Source organism: Aspergillus multicolor (assembly GCF_047715735.1).
Source record: "Aspergillus multicolor strain CBS 133.54 unplaced genomic scaffold BDW74scaffold_19, whole genome shotgun sequence".
Taxonomy (NCBI): Eukaryota; Fungi; Ascomycota; class Eurotiomycetes; order Eurotiales; family Aspergillaceae; genus Aspergillus; species Aspergillus multicolor.
In genome coordinates this window covers 17,948-34,956 of record NW_027395970.1, presented here as the reverse complement: position 1 = coordinate 34,956, position 17,009 = coordinate 17,948, and the positions used below count along the sequence as shown (strand labels likewise).

Below are 17,009 nucleotides of genomic sequence, written 5' to 3'. Positions count from 1 at the left end.
GGTCAACGTAGAGGTCAGAGTACAATGGAATTCAAGCAGCCCCTAGTCTGCGGTAGAACAACTATACCAAGCAGTTGATGAGCGTGATAAGCAAAGATCGACGGCCTTCCAAGGTTATTGCCAATAGCGCACCGGACTATCGGGGCCCCTGGGCTGGGGCTGGTGGCGTCCATCCATATTTGACTCGCCTCAAGGCTCCACTTCAACGTCTCCACGTTCTTTGCCCATGTAGATCTCGCTGATCGCTGCCAGGGATGCTTGCGTACTCCCATAGCCATGGTTCAGATGTCCAGCCTTATCCCCAGTTCTACTATTGCGGATTGAAACTTTCAAGTTGACAGTCGCATTCCTCATTCAGCCTTTCTCCAACATTTATTGTTCTCATCCAGTGAACCAAAATGGAACCCCCAATCCAACATACTCAACAAGCCCTTCCTTCCACCGCGACTCCTACCCAGACTTCGTGGCGACAGATTGGCCATGCCTGGATACGCAACTGCACCGACAGCGAGTCCAGCATCAGCTACAACCAAAACGTCCGCGACGGGCATACAGAACTCACCGTCGAAGTTCCCTTCAGCTGCACCCTCCCAACGACGCAGGTAATCCAGCGCGTGCGCAATGCCTGGCTGCACTCCCACACAACGCACCCCGAGATTGCGATCCAAATCTCCACGGGAACTGGGCTCCCTCAGAAACTCGTCTTTGAGACGCTGAGAACAAAACACGATGTAGAGGCATGGCTAGACGAGACGCTGGCCGTTGTCTCCGACACAGCTGCGCAAGACATCGCGCGCATGACGTACAGTCGCCGGCTACCGACGAAGGGGAAGAGGAACATGCTGTACCTTGTTACGGCGGGCGCGGCGGATCCAAGGTATCCTGACCGGCACTGTCTGGTCTGGAATTTCAGCCATGTCCTGGCGGATATCTATAGCGTCGTGCAGTTCTTCAATCACTTCTTCAAGACTGTGACCAACGTACCCGGGGATCGGGATTTGGGAGTCGACGAGCTGGACTACTCAGAGATCGAGGGTAGATTGCCGCTCTCGCCAACGACGCCCTACGAGGAGCGGTATCGGCCATCGAGGCAGGAGAAAGGCGAGGCGCATCGCGGCGCCCTTGCCCAGGCGGAGCTGTACACCAAGAAGGTACGACGGATCCATCTCTTTCACACATCCCACAACCAAACGAGTGGCCTCTTGCTAATTGCTTGGTTCTCACTAGATGCCTCAATCGATCGCCATGTACCCCGAATCCGACGCAGAAGCCCGCTCCCACAGCACCCACTGCATTCGCCTGCAGTATACGCAGGCGGAATCCAAAGCCCTCCTATCAGCCCTCTCATCGCACAAAATCAGCATCACATTCGCCGCGGCGGCCGCCACAATCCTCGCCGTGAAGCAGACGTACGGACGCGGGCACGAGACGGGCGCACTGCTAGGCATGACGCGCAATGCAAGACGCTGGGTGCAGACGGAGGAGAAGCACCGCGTGCCCAACGCCGCGGACGTGGTATACCTCTGGGTCCCATTCAAGCCGGCATGGTTCAGCCCGCAAACATCAACACAGGAAACAATCCTGCATCTTGCGCGGGAGGTACGAAAACAACTCGGTCCACATCTTACTTCGCCTCATTATATCTCGACGTTCGCGTTTACGGCGGATCGCGTTATCGATGCGCTCAGGGGTGAGGGCGAGCCTGTTCCATCTCCGCAGGCGCCCGGATTCAGTCCGCAGGGTGCACTGCCACTGATCAAACACTTCAGCTTTACATCTGCGACGGAAGATGCGAGGATCACGGCGCATGACTTTGTGCATACAGGCCGCCAGATCAATCCGTCTGCTTGGACGGGCATGTTCTCGCTTTGGGGGCGGGTTACGCTGTCAATGGGGTTTGATGGGAAGTATTATGACCCCGCGCGCATGGAGGGGTTTATGGCGAGCGTGAAGAGGAATCTGGGGAGTCTTGTGCAGGGAGATGGGAGGGCTATTGAGAGGGCGAGGCTATGAGCAGGCCAATATCCTACGCATATTCCGTCTCTTTCTTTGACTTTCGACGTTGATACATTTCTTGTGGCCAGTCGAGGTGTAGTCGAGCGCTTTATTTCTGTACACCTATACCTAGTCGGGTCCTTTTACTAAGTATCAACTGACTCTCCTTAATAGATTCGGCCAGGTCCGATTTTTTATTTTTTTTATTTTATTCTATTTTTTAGATCATCCATGTTTCTACACACTGCGCTCTTCTACGATGCTAGTCCAGATAGACCGACCTGGAACCTTGACAGTAGACAATGGATAAAGAGCCGGTTGTTCATCTCGGCAACTATAGTAGATTGACCTTTCATCCCCGGGCAACAGGATCCCAATGATTCGGCAATTTTCTCTTAAAAATCCAATAAGCTGGAACGAACAGCGTTTCCGGACCAATGGCTATACAAATTGAACCGCATTGTTCCTAGGTAGCAACTACTCGGAGCGGCTGGAGAGGCGTAGCCTGTAGGGCTGTGAGCTGAGTGGAGCTGGTGGCGTCCTGTCGAAATCTTGAGTGCAGCGGACCTACGGTTCCTTGTATCGACACATCTTTCAACGGCACCCTTGAGCTTAATTGGATGCCAAGTCGTAGAGACATCCGTGGTTCATCTGCCCTGTCGCCTTGGGCACGGGCCGTGGCAAATCTACCATAGACAGCGGGGTACGGTACACCTTCCGACACATTTTTGAGACGATCCGCAGCTATCTCACGGACTTTCCCATTCCGGCGATGGGGCTGGGCTTGCGCTTTGCTTATCTAGATCCGGTTCGTGATGAGTGCTGTCAATGGTCTTACTGATAGCCGTAAAATGTTGCAGACGGGCTGTGCTTGGTAGGCAAACGGTCCGATTTCGGCGGGTGAGATGCCTCGTCCTAGGTAAAACTCGGTCTAAGAGGCAGGTTACTGCACTTGTATTCTCTTATGGAATAGTCTATAGCTGTGAGGTTTGTGGTAGATCTGGGTTTGAAGTCCGGATTCAATCAAAACCTACCTACCTATGGTAACCCGCACACTACCTAGGGTGCAGCATAGGAACTCAAACCCCGCGGACAGCAACTACTAAGTACACCGTATATATGGATCACTTGGCCGGAGCGTGATTTACCAATGGCAGATGTAAGAGCTATAGGTACAGATACTGACTACACGTGCAGCTGGGAAAGATACTGTAGTCGACAGCCCCAACGTCCGTTGAGCCACTAGCTAGGAAATGCCTTTACCAACCAGTCATCTTGTCTACCTCGCAATTGAAGTAGGGCACCACGCGTAGCTCTCCGTTGTCATCAACAGAGCACCCGATATAGGCATGTAGCCCCTGTTGCTGCATCGCCGCGGGCTTGCTGATGTTATAGAGATGTTAGCTAGCCCGCTCCCGGGTGACGGTTGCTGATTGATTAAACAGGCACTTACAATAAGGACTGCATCGTATGCGCATAGCCCAAGGTATCCTTCTTCCTGTCCCCATAAGCACGGACGGAGCTCATATATTCATGCACGGCACTAAGCACGGCCTCATCAGACCGAGCGTAATGGCGCACTGGTATATAAATCTTGACCTTGGGATGCACACTCCCGGAGCGAATCTCAACGTTGTAAATGAGCCCTGCCGTGCGGTGGCTGACATCCGCCCCGGATAGTGGTTGATCATCTGGTGCACCGGCCTGATCTAGCAGAGCATCCCAGAAGCGGTGCAGCTTGCCAAATTCTACACGCGGAAGCCGCTGTCCAAGCGTCATCATCTGCCGCACCGAGGCGAAGCTTGTGTCCCGGGTCCGGAAGTAGATTTTCACGCGGGACTCAGTTGGCGGGACGAGGTCAATTGCCAGCATGTCTATCTCGAGCGAGAACTCGGGTGTAGCGGCGTCATGCTCACGTACAAAGTCTTCGAATGTGCGCAGGGCATTGAGTTGCCCAGGGCTACACCCTGGTGCTGTGGCGATCACGCTGGCGACAACCTGCAGGTTTGTACGGTCTTCTTCTTTGGCCTTGAGCCCAGGGAAGAAATATGCCTTCGTTCTGATTTTGTCTCTGATGAGGTCAAATCCGAAGAAGATCGTTGATGGGTGGCCTTGGATTTCTTGCAGAACATTCACATCCACCGGGTTTCTGGAAATCAATTCATGCTCGAAATGCCGGAACGTTTCCAAATCCATGTCAGGTAACTCGCGGATAAGGACTTCAAGGAAATCAGATCTGGCGTGCTCGTTATGCGGATCCGACGACGTTCCGGCATCAATACCGAGTGGCTCAATCGAGAACCGGATCGTGGGTGCTTTTCCGCCGGTGCCAAAGTCCCAGCTTAGTTCGATGGGATGGTGGTCGTCTGTCATGAAGCTGCGCCATTGAGGCGAATCATCCCTTGTGGTTCGAGCCGGACCCATAAAGGGCGTTATTGTAGCGCTGAAGAACATGAGGATCTTGTGTTGGGCGGTTCTTATGTACCCGGCATCTTCCAGGAGTGCGGCGAGGAAGCGGCCTGAGGTCTGCCACCAGTATGTCGCATGCGTGTCCAAGGATCCATTTCTCTCCGTTGAGATTTGCTCGTAGACAGGGAGATGCCGGTGAGAAGGGGGTGATGCGATATCGAGCAACGGCATCTCATCACGTCTGCCAATGTACAAGGACAGCGAACAATGAATGAGGCTGTTTAGCATGGAGTGGAAAGAACCCATTGTGTAGGTTGATTGGCATTCAGTGAGATGTGGTGGTCCTATAATCGCGCTTGCTACCAGGCATCAGCACGAAGCTACCCACCAAGGTATATTGCAGATAAAAGTACAAGTGCGGAGGTTTATCTACAGTTGCGCGATCTATGGCCTCTCCATGCGCTCAGGCACTGGGATCAATCAAACAGGGCAAAACGATCTTGCCTCAAACCCCATGTTGATCTAGGCAGCGTCCAAGCGGACAGGCTAAACTCCCAGTCAGCCATCAGTAATACACCGTGAGGCGACAGGCCATCCCGGCTTGGAGCTAGAGCAAGTAAGCGTAGCTTAAAGGGTCTGGAACCTAATAGCCATATTGGCTATCATAGGTAGGTATCATAGGTAGTGGGCTTTTTTTTTATTCTCCGTAAACGCTGCCCGCTTGGATCATACCATAAAGAAGTTTGTGCAATTCTGAAGCTGAACACAACCATCTCGGACGACTTTTGAAAGACAAGATCTTTCTGTATATCCTCGTGTCTCTCCACGAACCTAATATCACTGGTAAACTGACTACATAGCTTCCGATATCTCGTAGAGAATCCCTGTACCTGACGTCCTGGATGCAGCCACAATCTACCTACCTTGAGGGTTGAGTCACTTCCTTCGACTGATAGCTCGCAGACAAGGACTACTATATGTCCCTATGTCAACCAAGATGCCTTCCGTTTCAACATAATGCGTGAGAATGTAGGCGCCTTCGTGACGCGGGGTCCATTGTTTTCTTGTCTATCCTTCCCCTTCGACCATTTGAGAGTTCCAAACCAGCAGAGAAACAAAGCAGACAAATACAAGAAAGAAGAACAAACCTTATTCTTGAGATAACAGGTTTATGAGTAACGCCGCACCCGCATCCGCATCCGCATCTACATTTATTATTTTCACCTGCAAGGAAAGACTGGAGAACGCCATCCCTCGCGCCCAGCCACCCCAAACCCCGAAAGCCGACCCAGCCCTAACGCACGGTGCACCTCGCAACCGCCAGTCTCAAACAAGCAAATATAGGCTAGCCAAGGATGCTAGGGGCAGCTGACCGTCGATCCGTAATCAAAAATAGCCTCGTCCTGGTGGATCCAATCATCCCCTGCGAGTTAACCGGGGTTAAGCCGCCCATCCCGCAGGAAAAGCTAAGCACGGTCGACAATCCGACAGCAACTAACGATCGGGCTTCTGTTGGTAAATTGGCGAGTATGGATGGCTGGTTGTGGACTAACAGGATCAATTGAATTGGAGGTCTGGCCTGGTCGGTTTTTGGCTGGGTTGGATTTGGACTTGACTAGCCGCCTCGGGCACGGACGGGATATGACCGGGTTGCGGGTGTCGATGATGCGGCTAAAGTCTGACACGCATCTTACTCATGCATTTGTTCATGCAATGTAACCATCCAGAGTGATACCCTTGCACAGCATATCTCCGTCACTCCTTCTCCAGGTAACTTTACACGAATGCTGAAGACTGAGGCTGGGTTGAAGGGAAAGATAGCGAGCCATGAAGACTCGCTCGTCGTGGCATGTGTCTAAATTTAGGTCAGGGTCCTGTTCGTCCGTGTGCGGTGTGCCCCTCGCTCCTGTACGCTGGATGATTGCACGACCCGGTACGTACTCGGTCACCCTGACTCCGTCGGAGTCTGGATTTCATTTCAACATCGACGCAGTCGAGCCTTGAGATCCGTCTTTGTTTGTAGTGGCTAGTTTACCTCGTATGGCTATTCATCCTTCATTTGCTTGTCGCTCCTGGCGTAATCTTGACATGGCTTTCCCATTCCAGAGATCACTTGTGCCCAAATAAGGGAAGGGCATATCGCTAGAGCGACGGGTAAACACTAATTGGCTGTAGTTGCAGGTGAGCACGGTTAAGTTGAACCCGCGTCAGCATATCAGGGTAGAAAGATTGCCATTTAGTCGGTAATTCATCATATAAAGAAAGCATTTTGGGGGTATATACTGCGCTCGCTAGAATTGAACAAAGACATGAAACCTCGCTCCAGCCCAGTATCATCCCGCTACGACACCCTCTCCTCCCTCACAACAAGCTGCACCTCATCACTCGCCTCCCGGCGATAACCCCCCCTCCACGCCTTGGGCGCAAGGCCCCCAAGCCCCGTCCCCGAACCGGCACTATTTCTCTGCCCACGTCCATGCCCTCGCTCATTCGAGTTCGAACTCCCACTACTTCCCCCATACACAGCATCAACATTCCAATGCCCGACAACGCCTCCAACGGGCCTGGTCGCGATATCACGTAACTTGTTGAGAATAACGAATTCCAGCTTCAGCTTTATCCCGTACACACAGGGCTTAAATGCACCCTGCAAATGAAACAATCTCGGTCCAGCGCTCTGGATTCCGAGGAGTGTAATATCCAGCGCGATGATAAGCGTATTCGCGTAGATGAGTTGCCATAATACCGCCTTTTCCTCGTTCTTCATGGCTTGTTGCGCGGAGAGGGGCGGATGTTGCGAGTGCGAATTGTGTCGCAGATGCGTAGGCGATGGGAGTGGGAGGGACGATGGGATTGTCGGTACAGCGTTCGGCTCGGGAATCGACCAGCGCAGTGTCGAGCGCCCGCGGAGGAATTTGCGCGTTTTGAACATGTACATTATGGATAGTGCAGTTTCCTGCACGAAGAATACGACCAGTTGCACCCGGTCCCAGGTTATGTTCACGGATGTGAGGTTGGAGTTGAAGCGGGTTTGCTGCGAAAGCAACATATGTCAGGATTGCACCGAGGAAAGAGTCAATGAGAATCGGACTTGGTGAAGGTACGTACCGCAACAGTCCCAAGCACAATCGTTGGCACGGAAAAGCCAATACTCGTCAGAATAAGCGCCCACTTGATCCCCCTCAGAGTCTTCGCAGAGGACATAAGCAAGTGCAATCTCGAATATAGCACCCAGCTCTGCGGAACAACGAGGATGAACCACGTCAGGTAGATCATAACAATGGAAGGCACAGGGTCCGTCCACACTCGAAAGTCCGCGAGGATGATGAAGAGCGGTTGCAGGATGACGCCCAATGCACCGAGCGCACACGACCAGAAGTACAGCCCGCGCCGCCGCTTGAATACCATGAATAGTGACAGGATGATTTCGACTCCCAGACACCACGAGACACCCGTGAATGCGGCCATGGCCATAGACATGGGGAGGTCCTCGCGGACGTCTTCGAACTCGACCATTTTGACTGTGGTCGGTATAGTGAGGTGGACCTCGGAGCGATCTCAGGGTCTCGGACCTAGAAGTCGGGGAGCGGCATGGTGGAGGTGAAGCGAGGTGGAGAGTAGAGGCTGAGGGGATGGAATAGGATAAATGGGCACAGCAGCGACGGGATTTGCACCGCAGGTAGCGTAGCATTTCTTATCTTTACACCCTATTGGAGGAAAGACGCAGCGTCTAATCCTTGCGTCGGTCCTGGGGCCAATGCAATGCAATTTGCCTTATCTTGAGACTTGAGACTTGAGCCTTGAGTCGGGAAAATTGCGCTCGTGAAGACCTGACACTCAACAGGCGGGGGCAGGAGCCGGGCTGGGGCCGGGGGCTGTAGGGACGGGAAGGAATCTGATGTGTCGTTTCCCTCCGACCTTGTCTGGCTGTTGCTCCATAGCGGAGGGAAGAGGTGCTTGCGGGCGCGTAGAGGGGGGTGGCTACTGGTTGCCAACAAGCATGGCGGACTTGGCGAGAAGCCCTAGTTCATCCTGTGCGTGCCTGAAGATTGCCTGAGTTACATGGCATCAACTCTGAGAAAACAGAACGGGCTTAGCGCCCATGTGATCTGACCCTGTACGGCGGGTCCTTTGTTATGCTGACGTTAATCATCATCTCACAAACACTTAAGAACACAGAATCCCCTGGCAATTCATCTCTTTTCCGGATATCAGCCTAGGAAACTCCAAGCTGTCCTACACTCCCCTAACTTGAATTGCCCGTGTCCAACTTTCCTCAGAGAAAACAATACAATGGCCCTCTCGCTCACCCTCAACCACACCGCACAAGACGTCATCTCTGCCCTCAATCTAGCCCCGCACCCGGAGAAAGGCTTCTACATCGAAACCTACCGCGACCCAAACAACTTCACCGACACAACGACCAACAAGTCCCGGTCGCCCTCAACAAACATCTACTACCTGCTCGAAGGCGAGCAGGGCCTGTCGCACTGGCACCGCGTCCTCGACGCCGTCGAAGTCTGGCACTACTACGCGGGTGCGCCTTTGCAGCTTTCTCTATCATGGGACGACGGCACGCCTGTGCGCGACCAGATTCTGGGTCCGGACATCTGGACCGGACAGCGCCCGCAGATCGTGGTGGAGCGAGGGGAGTGGCAGCATGCGTTGAGTCTGGGCGAGTGGACGCTCGTAGGCTGCTCGGTGTCGCCTGCGTTTGAGTTCGAGGGATTTGAGATGGCGGAGCCGGGGTGGGAGCCGAAGGGGGCTGAAGGAAGCGAGAAGAAGGAGGAGGAGAAGGGGAAGAAAGAGTAGATGATTTTCGTCAGGCATGCATGCCAAGAGGCGGTTTCTTTTATCCCTGCTGTCTCGAAGAGTTGAGGACTTGAAGTGGGGTAGAAGGGTTATTTACCGGGGTGGGACTGGACGAGCGCGAGATTGCACGGGGGCATTTCAACAATGACGATTTCCTTCCTGTTACATTTGCATACTAGCGACCTATCATGGAATCGAATAATCGAGAGATATCTGCAAGCTCTCCTCTAGGGCTGACGTGAGATCTGTTGCAATGCATGGCGCTCCGCAACTCCGATACTCCGACCGATCTCGAAGGCCCGTGAGATGTATTGGATTTATTGAAGACTGTAGCGAGCCCTTGCCACAATGTTGGAGAGAAATCTACCCCAGGGCCATGTAACCAATTCGCATATTAATGCTGTGATGAGTTACCTACCTAGGTAGGTAGAAGTAGATCTCGCCCGCCTTGCCAAGTAGACGCCGATACCACCTAGTTGCTGAAATGCCCAGACCCTGGCTGCCCACTATCAAGATGATGTATGTATATTAGCTTTGAGTAGCTGGGTGTTCCTTAAGGAAGTGTTCCAAGGTTATCGGCAGCTCCTCCCGCCCATTCCAGCTCCAACACACGCGCCGGAACCAACTCGAGTACCTATAGTACCTCACGCGCCTTGCCACAGGCCAGAACCACCATCCTCAAAGAACCAAGTATCTGAAGCGCAAGACGACGCTAAGAACAAGTGCTCTATATTCCCTAGCTCTCTCCTTGTTGGTGAGTGCTGAAGGTGACGAATAGTATCAAGAATCATTTCTTCTTCCAATGTTTTCTCCGTGTGAAATGTGCGGAGAATGCCTAATATGCACAGGAATATATTTCTGGCACGTGCCAAGAACATTCTTTTTTTCCACTATTCCACCAAGGCCAGTTGAGTTTCTACTCTACTCTTTGATTGCAGCCTTTTTATAGAAACAAAGTGTATTGAAGTCCTCTCCAAGTCTCCAACTGGTGCGATCCGAGGTGTGAGCCCAAGGGTTGGGGCCCCTTGAGATGTGCCGGTACCGGGGCTGGAACCAGGGATCGGACCCCCCTCTAGGTACGGTCGTAGCTCTACCAGGTCTAACAGCCGTCAATTTGTAGCTTGTAGGGTCCTCTGGCTCTCGCGAGCTTACGCGGAAAGAGCAGGCACTTTCTCCGTGCCAATATGGTAGTAAGCTCGCGGTTACGGGCTGAGAAGAACTTCAATGCTCCTGGGCGAGTTACACAAAGACTAGAGCTGGTCCAGGGTCCCAAGCCTTGCTCTCAATGGCTGAATGGGAAGGCTGGCACTGGAATTGGAATTGCGCATGCCGCTCCGTGGAATAGGAAAAGTTGGACGGATAGTTCTCGCTTGTGCTAACCCAACGTATACTTTCTAGGATTGTATGGCGTAGATAATAATATTACATCATGTAAAGCAGATGAGAGCGTCGCCCACCATTAATACTGGAGAAAGTGAACGGGGGCCAGCCAGAGCCATTGATAGGCTGTATGAGCCCGCTAGGCCGCTCTTCATCGCATGAACCTTGTCCTTAAGGTGCACCAGATCTGCACGATTCTTGCAGAGGTCTACCGATGACAGGTGGAGAGCACGAACAGCGGCAGCCTATCGCTCTTTATGCCTGGATGAGGTGCCAGCATGCCACCATATCAACCCCTCTCGTGCGAGGCAGCCTGGCCTCGACTCAGAGATCGCGCTCTGTTTCAGAGACACCAGTGCAGGGTACAACCACAGACATGGATCCGGTTTCAATAATTACTCTCGTCCAGACCTGCTACTCGTACGCTAAGCGCCCCCGCCCAGTGCGAATACCTGAGTGCTAACCTTGTCTAGAGCAGGGGTCAAAGTCATCGAAATATGCTCAGCCTGGAAGCACGCGGCAACGGAGGTAAAGAGCCGCGTAATCGCGGTTGAAGCCTGCTGACACAAAACAAAGCTACAGGTCAAGCTGGTCGGCAACATCACGTCACTCATGGGGGCGGAATGGGCGCAGATGATAGACGAGGTTTTGAGAGAGCTCTTCCACAAGTTATCAGAGGCAGCGAGCACACTGCAAAGTGTCATCCAGCGAGCATCAACGTCGAAACCGAATGTCTTCAAGTTCCGGTTCCGGGCTAAAGCAGCCTGGGTATGGGAGAAGGAGGCCCTTGACAATGTGATATGCGACCTGGAGGAGTGGCAGCGACGATACGACCCGACCTGGTTCCTTGTTATCAAGCTTGCAAACCCGCTGGTCGATATCGAGCTTGCTAAGGCAGCGGCTGCGGAGCCCAAGGTTCAGGGTCTTCCTACTGCTGTGAAGAATCCTCTTGCGCTGGCTGAAAGGGTACGGAAGGTGCAATCTCCGACCACCGAGCAGATGAAGGAGATCTTTCTCCGGCCGTCAGAGATGGAATGGGTAAATATACCATTCTCCTAAGCAAAGGGAGGATGTAGGCTCAAGGAAACCAGGTGGTATATCGTTGATACTGTCGAGGTCGGGGAGGCCGCTCGAGTCCGCAATGTCGCCCAGGATGTGCGAGTCCTTGCTGCGAAGCTCGCCCAGGCCAATCCACTGGCATTCGGCCTACTCAGCTGCAAAGGCGTTACTCCTCTCAGGCGGCAGGTTGTTTCTGAGCCTACCGCACACATGGGAGGGTTAATGGTCCCTGATCCTCCGTCTCGGGCACGGTCGCAATCGCCAGCACCAAGCCAGAACGATTATACGCACTTCCAAATCGTGTTTCGCATACCGGATGATATTCGAATGGAAGACTTGCGGTCGCTTCGGCATCTGCTGCTAGATTCCGATGCTCAGATGTCCCTCTCTCAAAAGGTGCACATGGCCCGCGAGCTCAGTAAAGCGGTCCACTATGTGCACACCTGGCATTTGTGCATAAGAACATCCGACCAGAGTCAGTGTTGTGCTGCGAAGTCACGGAAGGATTACAAACTCGTGGCTATTCGTTCCTGGTCGGCTTACTATGTACACGGCGCGGGCGCTCGATGCAAGAATAGCGAGGGGGATTATATGGGCTGGCTTCATGCTGGGGATGGGGGTGTTGGTGGAAGGGGCGATGCGACTAGGTACAGAATCAAGGTATTCGGGGGTGTAGGGTAGGAAGACAGAAGCTGAGGACTTGGGTATAGTAGCGAGCAACCCAGCAGGACGCTGCACTAGGGAACTAGCGTTTATTTATAGGGGATCAGCGGGGCATCAATTCTCACCCCGCCATGGGCCAGGTTGTAACACGTCTATCAGTGACACCAGGCATAACTCCACTCTCAAAACTACGATCAGAGCGGGTGATTTCACGATTATCCATTAGAAAGAGGGATAATGGCTTTTCAATGCTTACGGGGTACAGTTGGGGCGGGGTCTGATGCAACCCTGGCACGCATAAGCTTACCGGAGGCAACTAGGAAACAAAGTGGAGTTGACAGAACCCTCTGCGTCATGATCAAGAAGGCTTCGAAGTAAGGGTCTCCTAGCCTACATTTCAACTAAAGAGCAGGATGCCATATGCTCGATGGCCCTACAGATACACACCGATACACCTGATATTGGAACCCCAAAGGCACTATACCCTTAAAAGTAAATGAATTATGGTTGTCAAAAGAGGGATGGCGCTCACAATGCTCATAGCTACGGAACTTGACGCCAATAGGGCGAAGGGCGTGAGCAGAATAGCTGGCTTCATGCTGGTGGTTGCGGGGAGAAAGGTGTTTGAGATGATGAAGTCGAGAGTATGGTAGTCGGTCAATAATACCTCCAGTCGACTCACGCGGTACACCCAAAACAAAAGATGCAGCTGTCAAGGCAGGGGTAGAGGGTCCTGGTTGCTTTAAGCCAACGGAGGTGCAGGTTGCGCAGTCTGAAATGGGATCCATGGGTATCCTTGAAGAGCCATCATCCAACGAAGACTAAGTAAAGCTTAAACACCAGACTCATGGGCGAACTGCGGGATGTCCGGGGGGCCGGGATGCAGAATGCAACATGCAGCCGAATCACAGCGGGCTTGTGGGCAAGATACACAATGACGCGTCCGGAGGTTTTGCTTTTCTTTGCTTACGCGGGCGGTTGGACTAGGAGCTGGCAGGGGTTCGGTGATACGACGCGCCCTCTCTTTCGCAACCCGGGCCAATTAAACCCAAAGGTTCAAGACCACACCATGCAGTGCCCATCATTACATCCGGAGGTGTGGAGCCTTGACTTGACCTTTCTCCCAGGGCTCGATGTTGACTGAAAGGCCTGGTGATGGGGTGACCTAGGTTAGTTCCCAGGTAGGTAGGTGCACCCGTTCTCGGGGTAAATGGCGTGGTCAAGATCATGGAAGACATAAGAGGCTGGTCAATTTCTCTCCATTCAGGCCATTGACACGGAACATGGAAGCACGTTAAGGTTTACAGAACAGATGTTGAAGGTTCTACCCATGGTATGGTAGTCATCTGGGCAGGATGGCGGGAGTCTCGGAACCCCGAGTTCTACTAATAACTTTTAGTACAGCGGCAGGTCATCGCCAGTGCTTGTGCAAGGTATGCTTACCTTATTTGCCTTTCAACGCTTATGGCTGGCGCGGGGTCCGATACGACCCCGCTCCTCCATAAGCGCATCGGGGGTTAATTAGGCATAGGATGGCAGAGTCCCCGGCGTCACGGACGCGACTGGAGCTCTATAATGTCTTGTCCAGAATTAAGCCTGGAACTCATCGTTGGCACCATACTTGGGTGAAGAAGGGAGTGCGATGGTCAAAATGTTATTCAAGGACACTGGGCCTTCCTTGAAAGAAGGAAAATAAATGAATGCTTGCTTGCCGCTGAAAACTCCATCCACGCACCCCCGCTGCCTCTCAGGCAGCCAGTGGAAGACCATGCTATGCAGGATGAAATACTAATGTTGCAATATACTAGACTATCTACATTTGGAGATCCAAGAGAACATATCACAGCGCCATCTAAGACGCGCAAACACACATTGGAAGTGAGCAGTTGGTATTAAGCTGCCCTACCCTACTACTTGAAATAGGTACCCTACCTAGATAGGTACCATACCATCCATAGAGGAGACATAGACCACAACCCAGGAGCCGATAAAGACTACTATGGTACCATACACCATCGCAACATAAGATACCTACTAAGGTACCGTGCATCTGGTCAACGGCACTGTGACGTAAAGGCGACCGGGCAGTCCAAGACCCGAGCAGCGTATGACTAGTCCCCGCTCTCTTCACAACGCACAGAGCGGGCATCCCCATAGAGCCGAGCGTATGTCCGCTGCTCCCCGCGGCTGAACGCAGTTCCAGCTTGCTCGCCGGTACAATTCACCTCACTTGCGATACAACCATGGTCAGTACTAGAATCTGGGGCCAGGGAGAGGAGACAACGTACTCGTAGAAGTAGCATCTGTACACGCCTGGTTCGTTGTCATTAGGCTCGGTGATGGCAGCCGAGAGTCTGGGTAAGGTCAAGGCGTGGCGTGGTTAGTGCATGTGCGGTAACCTTATAGTATCATATAGGAGTCCAATATTCCGACGTGGGGGTATATAGTGGGGAAGGGCAGAAAGCTGGGGGGTAAAAGCACTCATGGGCTCGGGAAATTTGTGCATTGGCCTAGGGGGGCTTGCACGCTGGGTTCGGATTCGTCGTACCAGTTCTTTGGGGCGGTCCTTGTCAGTACCATACCCAACTTGACAGCGTCTAGGACAAAGTGGACGTGACACCCACAATGGTGATGGCAGCAGCACCCGACGTTAGGAGGGCGAGGAGCATGAGAAGAGTTGCTGGCTTCATATTGGTGAATGGTCTTGTTTGTATGGCAATGAGTGGGCGCGGGTTGGCGGAGATATGGTAAATATGGGGTATTGGGTGTTGCAAGAGTGGGCTGGTTTAGAATCCGATGGAAGATCCATGCGCTTTTTAAGGCAAGGCAGGAGTCTCCAGTCTTTTGTTTCTTTTCTTTTTACTTCCATTGTCCTTTTATTGCTGCGGCTGATGGATTGACCAAGTAAGGAAGTATTCTTGGCAACATTACAGCGGTGTTGGTTCGTGGCTGGCTGCATAAACCCTAAAAGCCCCCTTGGTAAATGGCAGGAATCAACCTAGGTAGTGGACGAGTCTGCTGGGTAGTAGATAATTGCTTTTCCATGCTTACCGGTGGAACGGGGTCCAAGCTTTTAATCATTATCGGTAGGCTTACGAAGGAATATGGCGTGGGAATAGACGCCAAAAATGAGATAGAAATAAACAATATGCTGCAGATCGAGATGATCCGCCATAGACTGGACAGGTACCGTCAATCAACGCTTGTCCCATTCTCCACTGCTATATCATTGCCCTTCAAAGTCCAGCCATTTTATTGAACTTGATCGTCTTTAATATATGTTGATTTACCCGACCCCTTACTCCAGTTTTCAGCTCAGCGCTCGTCGGGGTTCTAAAACTACTGTGTGAAATTGAGATAACACGGAGACATTCAACATCCACGCAGATACGTACGGTCTGGCATTTCCCCGTTGTGAACTGTAGTACACCGCATAAGCTAGAGCGCAGCACAGACCCAACCCGAATCGATCTATGATACCTCCAGTCACGCGCACTCATTACAAACTTTAGCCCATTCTACTCAGCGTCATCCGCCTCCACGCAAAGCACGGAAATGACAGACGCACCAAGATCTGCTCGCGTCTGTCCGGGATTGTTGTCGCTGTCGGCCGATCCTGCGATAAACGAACTACACCCGGCTCCCCTATTCAAGCTCAAGCGAGCGTTGTTAGTATGGGCTTCGCAGGATGGAGGTTTGTTCTGGGGCTGCGGTAACGCACCTGTAGAATAGGCATGAGTATGTGGTTGGTTCGCCGTCGGTGGGCTGTGTCACGGCGGCGGAGGCTCTAAGAGCAGGCACGCAAGGGATCAGTCACTGCGTGCTCAGGACTCCTGCAGCCGGGGTCTCTAGATTGGGAATCGAGCTGGTGGTATGGGTGGAGAGCAGCCGGCGCAGAGGTACCGCGGGTGGGGACACTCACGAGGTCGGAAGATTTGTACATTGTCCCAAGGGGACTGAAGTCTGGCATCCGGCGTCGTCGGTCTTATGATAGGAGGGGGTATATTAGCGGCGTGTCGTTGTCAAGAAAATGTGGTGAGACCGTAGTTCTTACGATGCTAATGGCGGCGGTGCTTGCTGCCGACAGGGCGAGGGGCATGAGGAGGGCTGTGGCCTTCATGATGCGGGGTTGTTGTGCTTGCGAGGTGGTAGAGCGGTGCAGGTTGTTATGGTAATTATATCGGATAGTAAAGGAGGGAAGGTGTAAGAAAAGTGGATGTTAAATGGGAAGGCTGAGAGCCCTGAAGGACCACGGCATACTTAAGGCGACGAGGCGGTATCCGTACATGATCGGTGGTTCTCCAGCGTTCCTTTCTTTCTATCCTTCCTGTTGCTTCTTCTGACCGTCATGCATCTATTTGTGAAAGTTGACGAGTAGATCCTAGCGCCACTCTCCTGGCAAATGGCAGGACATCCTGACCACTTGCAGTGTATAAAGCAAGATGGATACCAGCGCCCCATGGCCAATTCCCGCTTAGTGTAAATCATAGTATCGATCATTGGAAGTAGATATTCATTCTCTTTTCGGGTCTGGCCTCATACTTCAACCCTATTTGCGTACGCTGATCGTGTGCCAGTGAAGCATTAGCTGCGGGCAATCTCCTGCGTGATGGCCGATCAGGCGCCTCGCCGTCACAGCGCAGGAACTGGCTCATATCGTGGCCATTCTGTGGGGGTCAGTTCTGTTCAGA

General features: G+C 52.6%; 5 protein-coding genes across 5 annotated transcripts; 3 read left to right on the top strand and 2 right to left on the bottom strand.

Annotated features, from left to right (window-relative positions):
- Nucleotides 1-398: 398 nt before the first annotated feature.
- Nucleotides 399-2,013, top strand: BDW74DRAFT_186027 (uncharacterized protein; the record flags this gene model as incomplete). The annotated part of the gene is made up of 2 exons (XM_073731174.1): nt 399-1,151; nt 1,228-2,013. The coding sequence occupies 2 exons, from the start codon at nt 399-401 to the stop codon at nt 2,011-2,013; spliced, it is 1,539 nt and encodes a 512-aa protein (XP_073582063.1).
- A 1,241-nt stretch (nt 2,014-3,254) lies between these two features.
- BDW74DRAFT_179754 (uncharacterized protein) lies at nt 3,255-4,635 on the bottom strand (the record flags this gene model as incomplete). The annotated part of the gene is made up of 2 exons (XM_073729542.1): nt 3,255-3,378; nt 3,449-4,635. 2 exons carry the CDS (start codon nt 4,633-4,635, stop codon nt 3,255-3,257), a joined length of 1,311 nt encoding a protein of 436 aa, XP_073582062.1.
- Nucleotides 4,636-6,745: 2,110 nt separating this feature from the next.
- Nucleotides 6,746-7,920, bottom strand: BDW74DRAFT_179753 (uncharacterized protein; the record flags this gene model as incomplete). Its single annotated transcript, XM_073729541.1, has 2 exons — nt 6,746-7,438; nt 7,513-7,920. The coding sequence occupies 2 exons, from the start codon at nt 7,918-7,920 to the stop codon at nt 6,746-6,748; spliced, it is 1,101 nt and encodes a 366-aa protein (XP_073582061.1).
- A 652-nt stretch (nt 7,921-8,572) lies between these two features.
- Nucleotides 8,573-9,577, top strand: BDW74DRAFT_156195 (cupin domain-containing protein). Its single transcript, XM_073724958.1, has one exon. It carries the CDS (start codon nt 8,698-8,700, stop codon nt 9,214-9,216), a length of 519 nt encoding a protein of 172 aa, XP_073582060.1. The 5' UTR covers nt 8,573-8,697; the 3' UTR covers nt 9,217-9,577.
- A 1,395-nt stretch (nt 9,578-10,972) lies between these two features.
- BDW74DRAFT_179751 (uncharacterized protein) lies at nt 10,973-12,336 on the top strand (the record flags this gene model as incomplete). Its single annotated transcript, XM_073729540.1, has 4 exons — nt 10,973-11,016; nt 11,070-11,124; nt 11,173-11,634; nt 11,713-12,336. The coding sequence occupies 4 exons, from the start codon at nt 10,973-10,975 to the stop codon at nt 12,334-12,336; spliced, it is 1,185 nt and encodes a 394-aa protein (XP_073582059.1).
- Between the last annotated feature and the right edge of the window lie 4,673 nt (nt 12,337-17,009).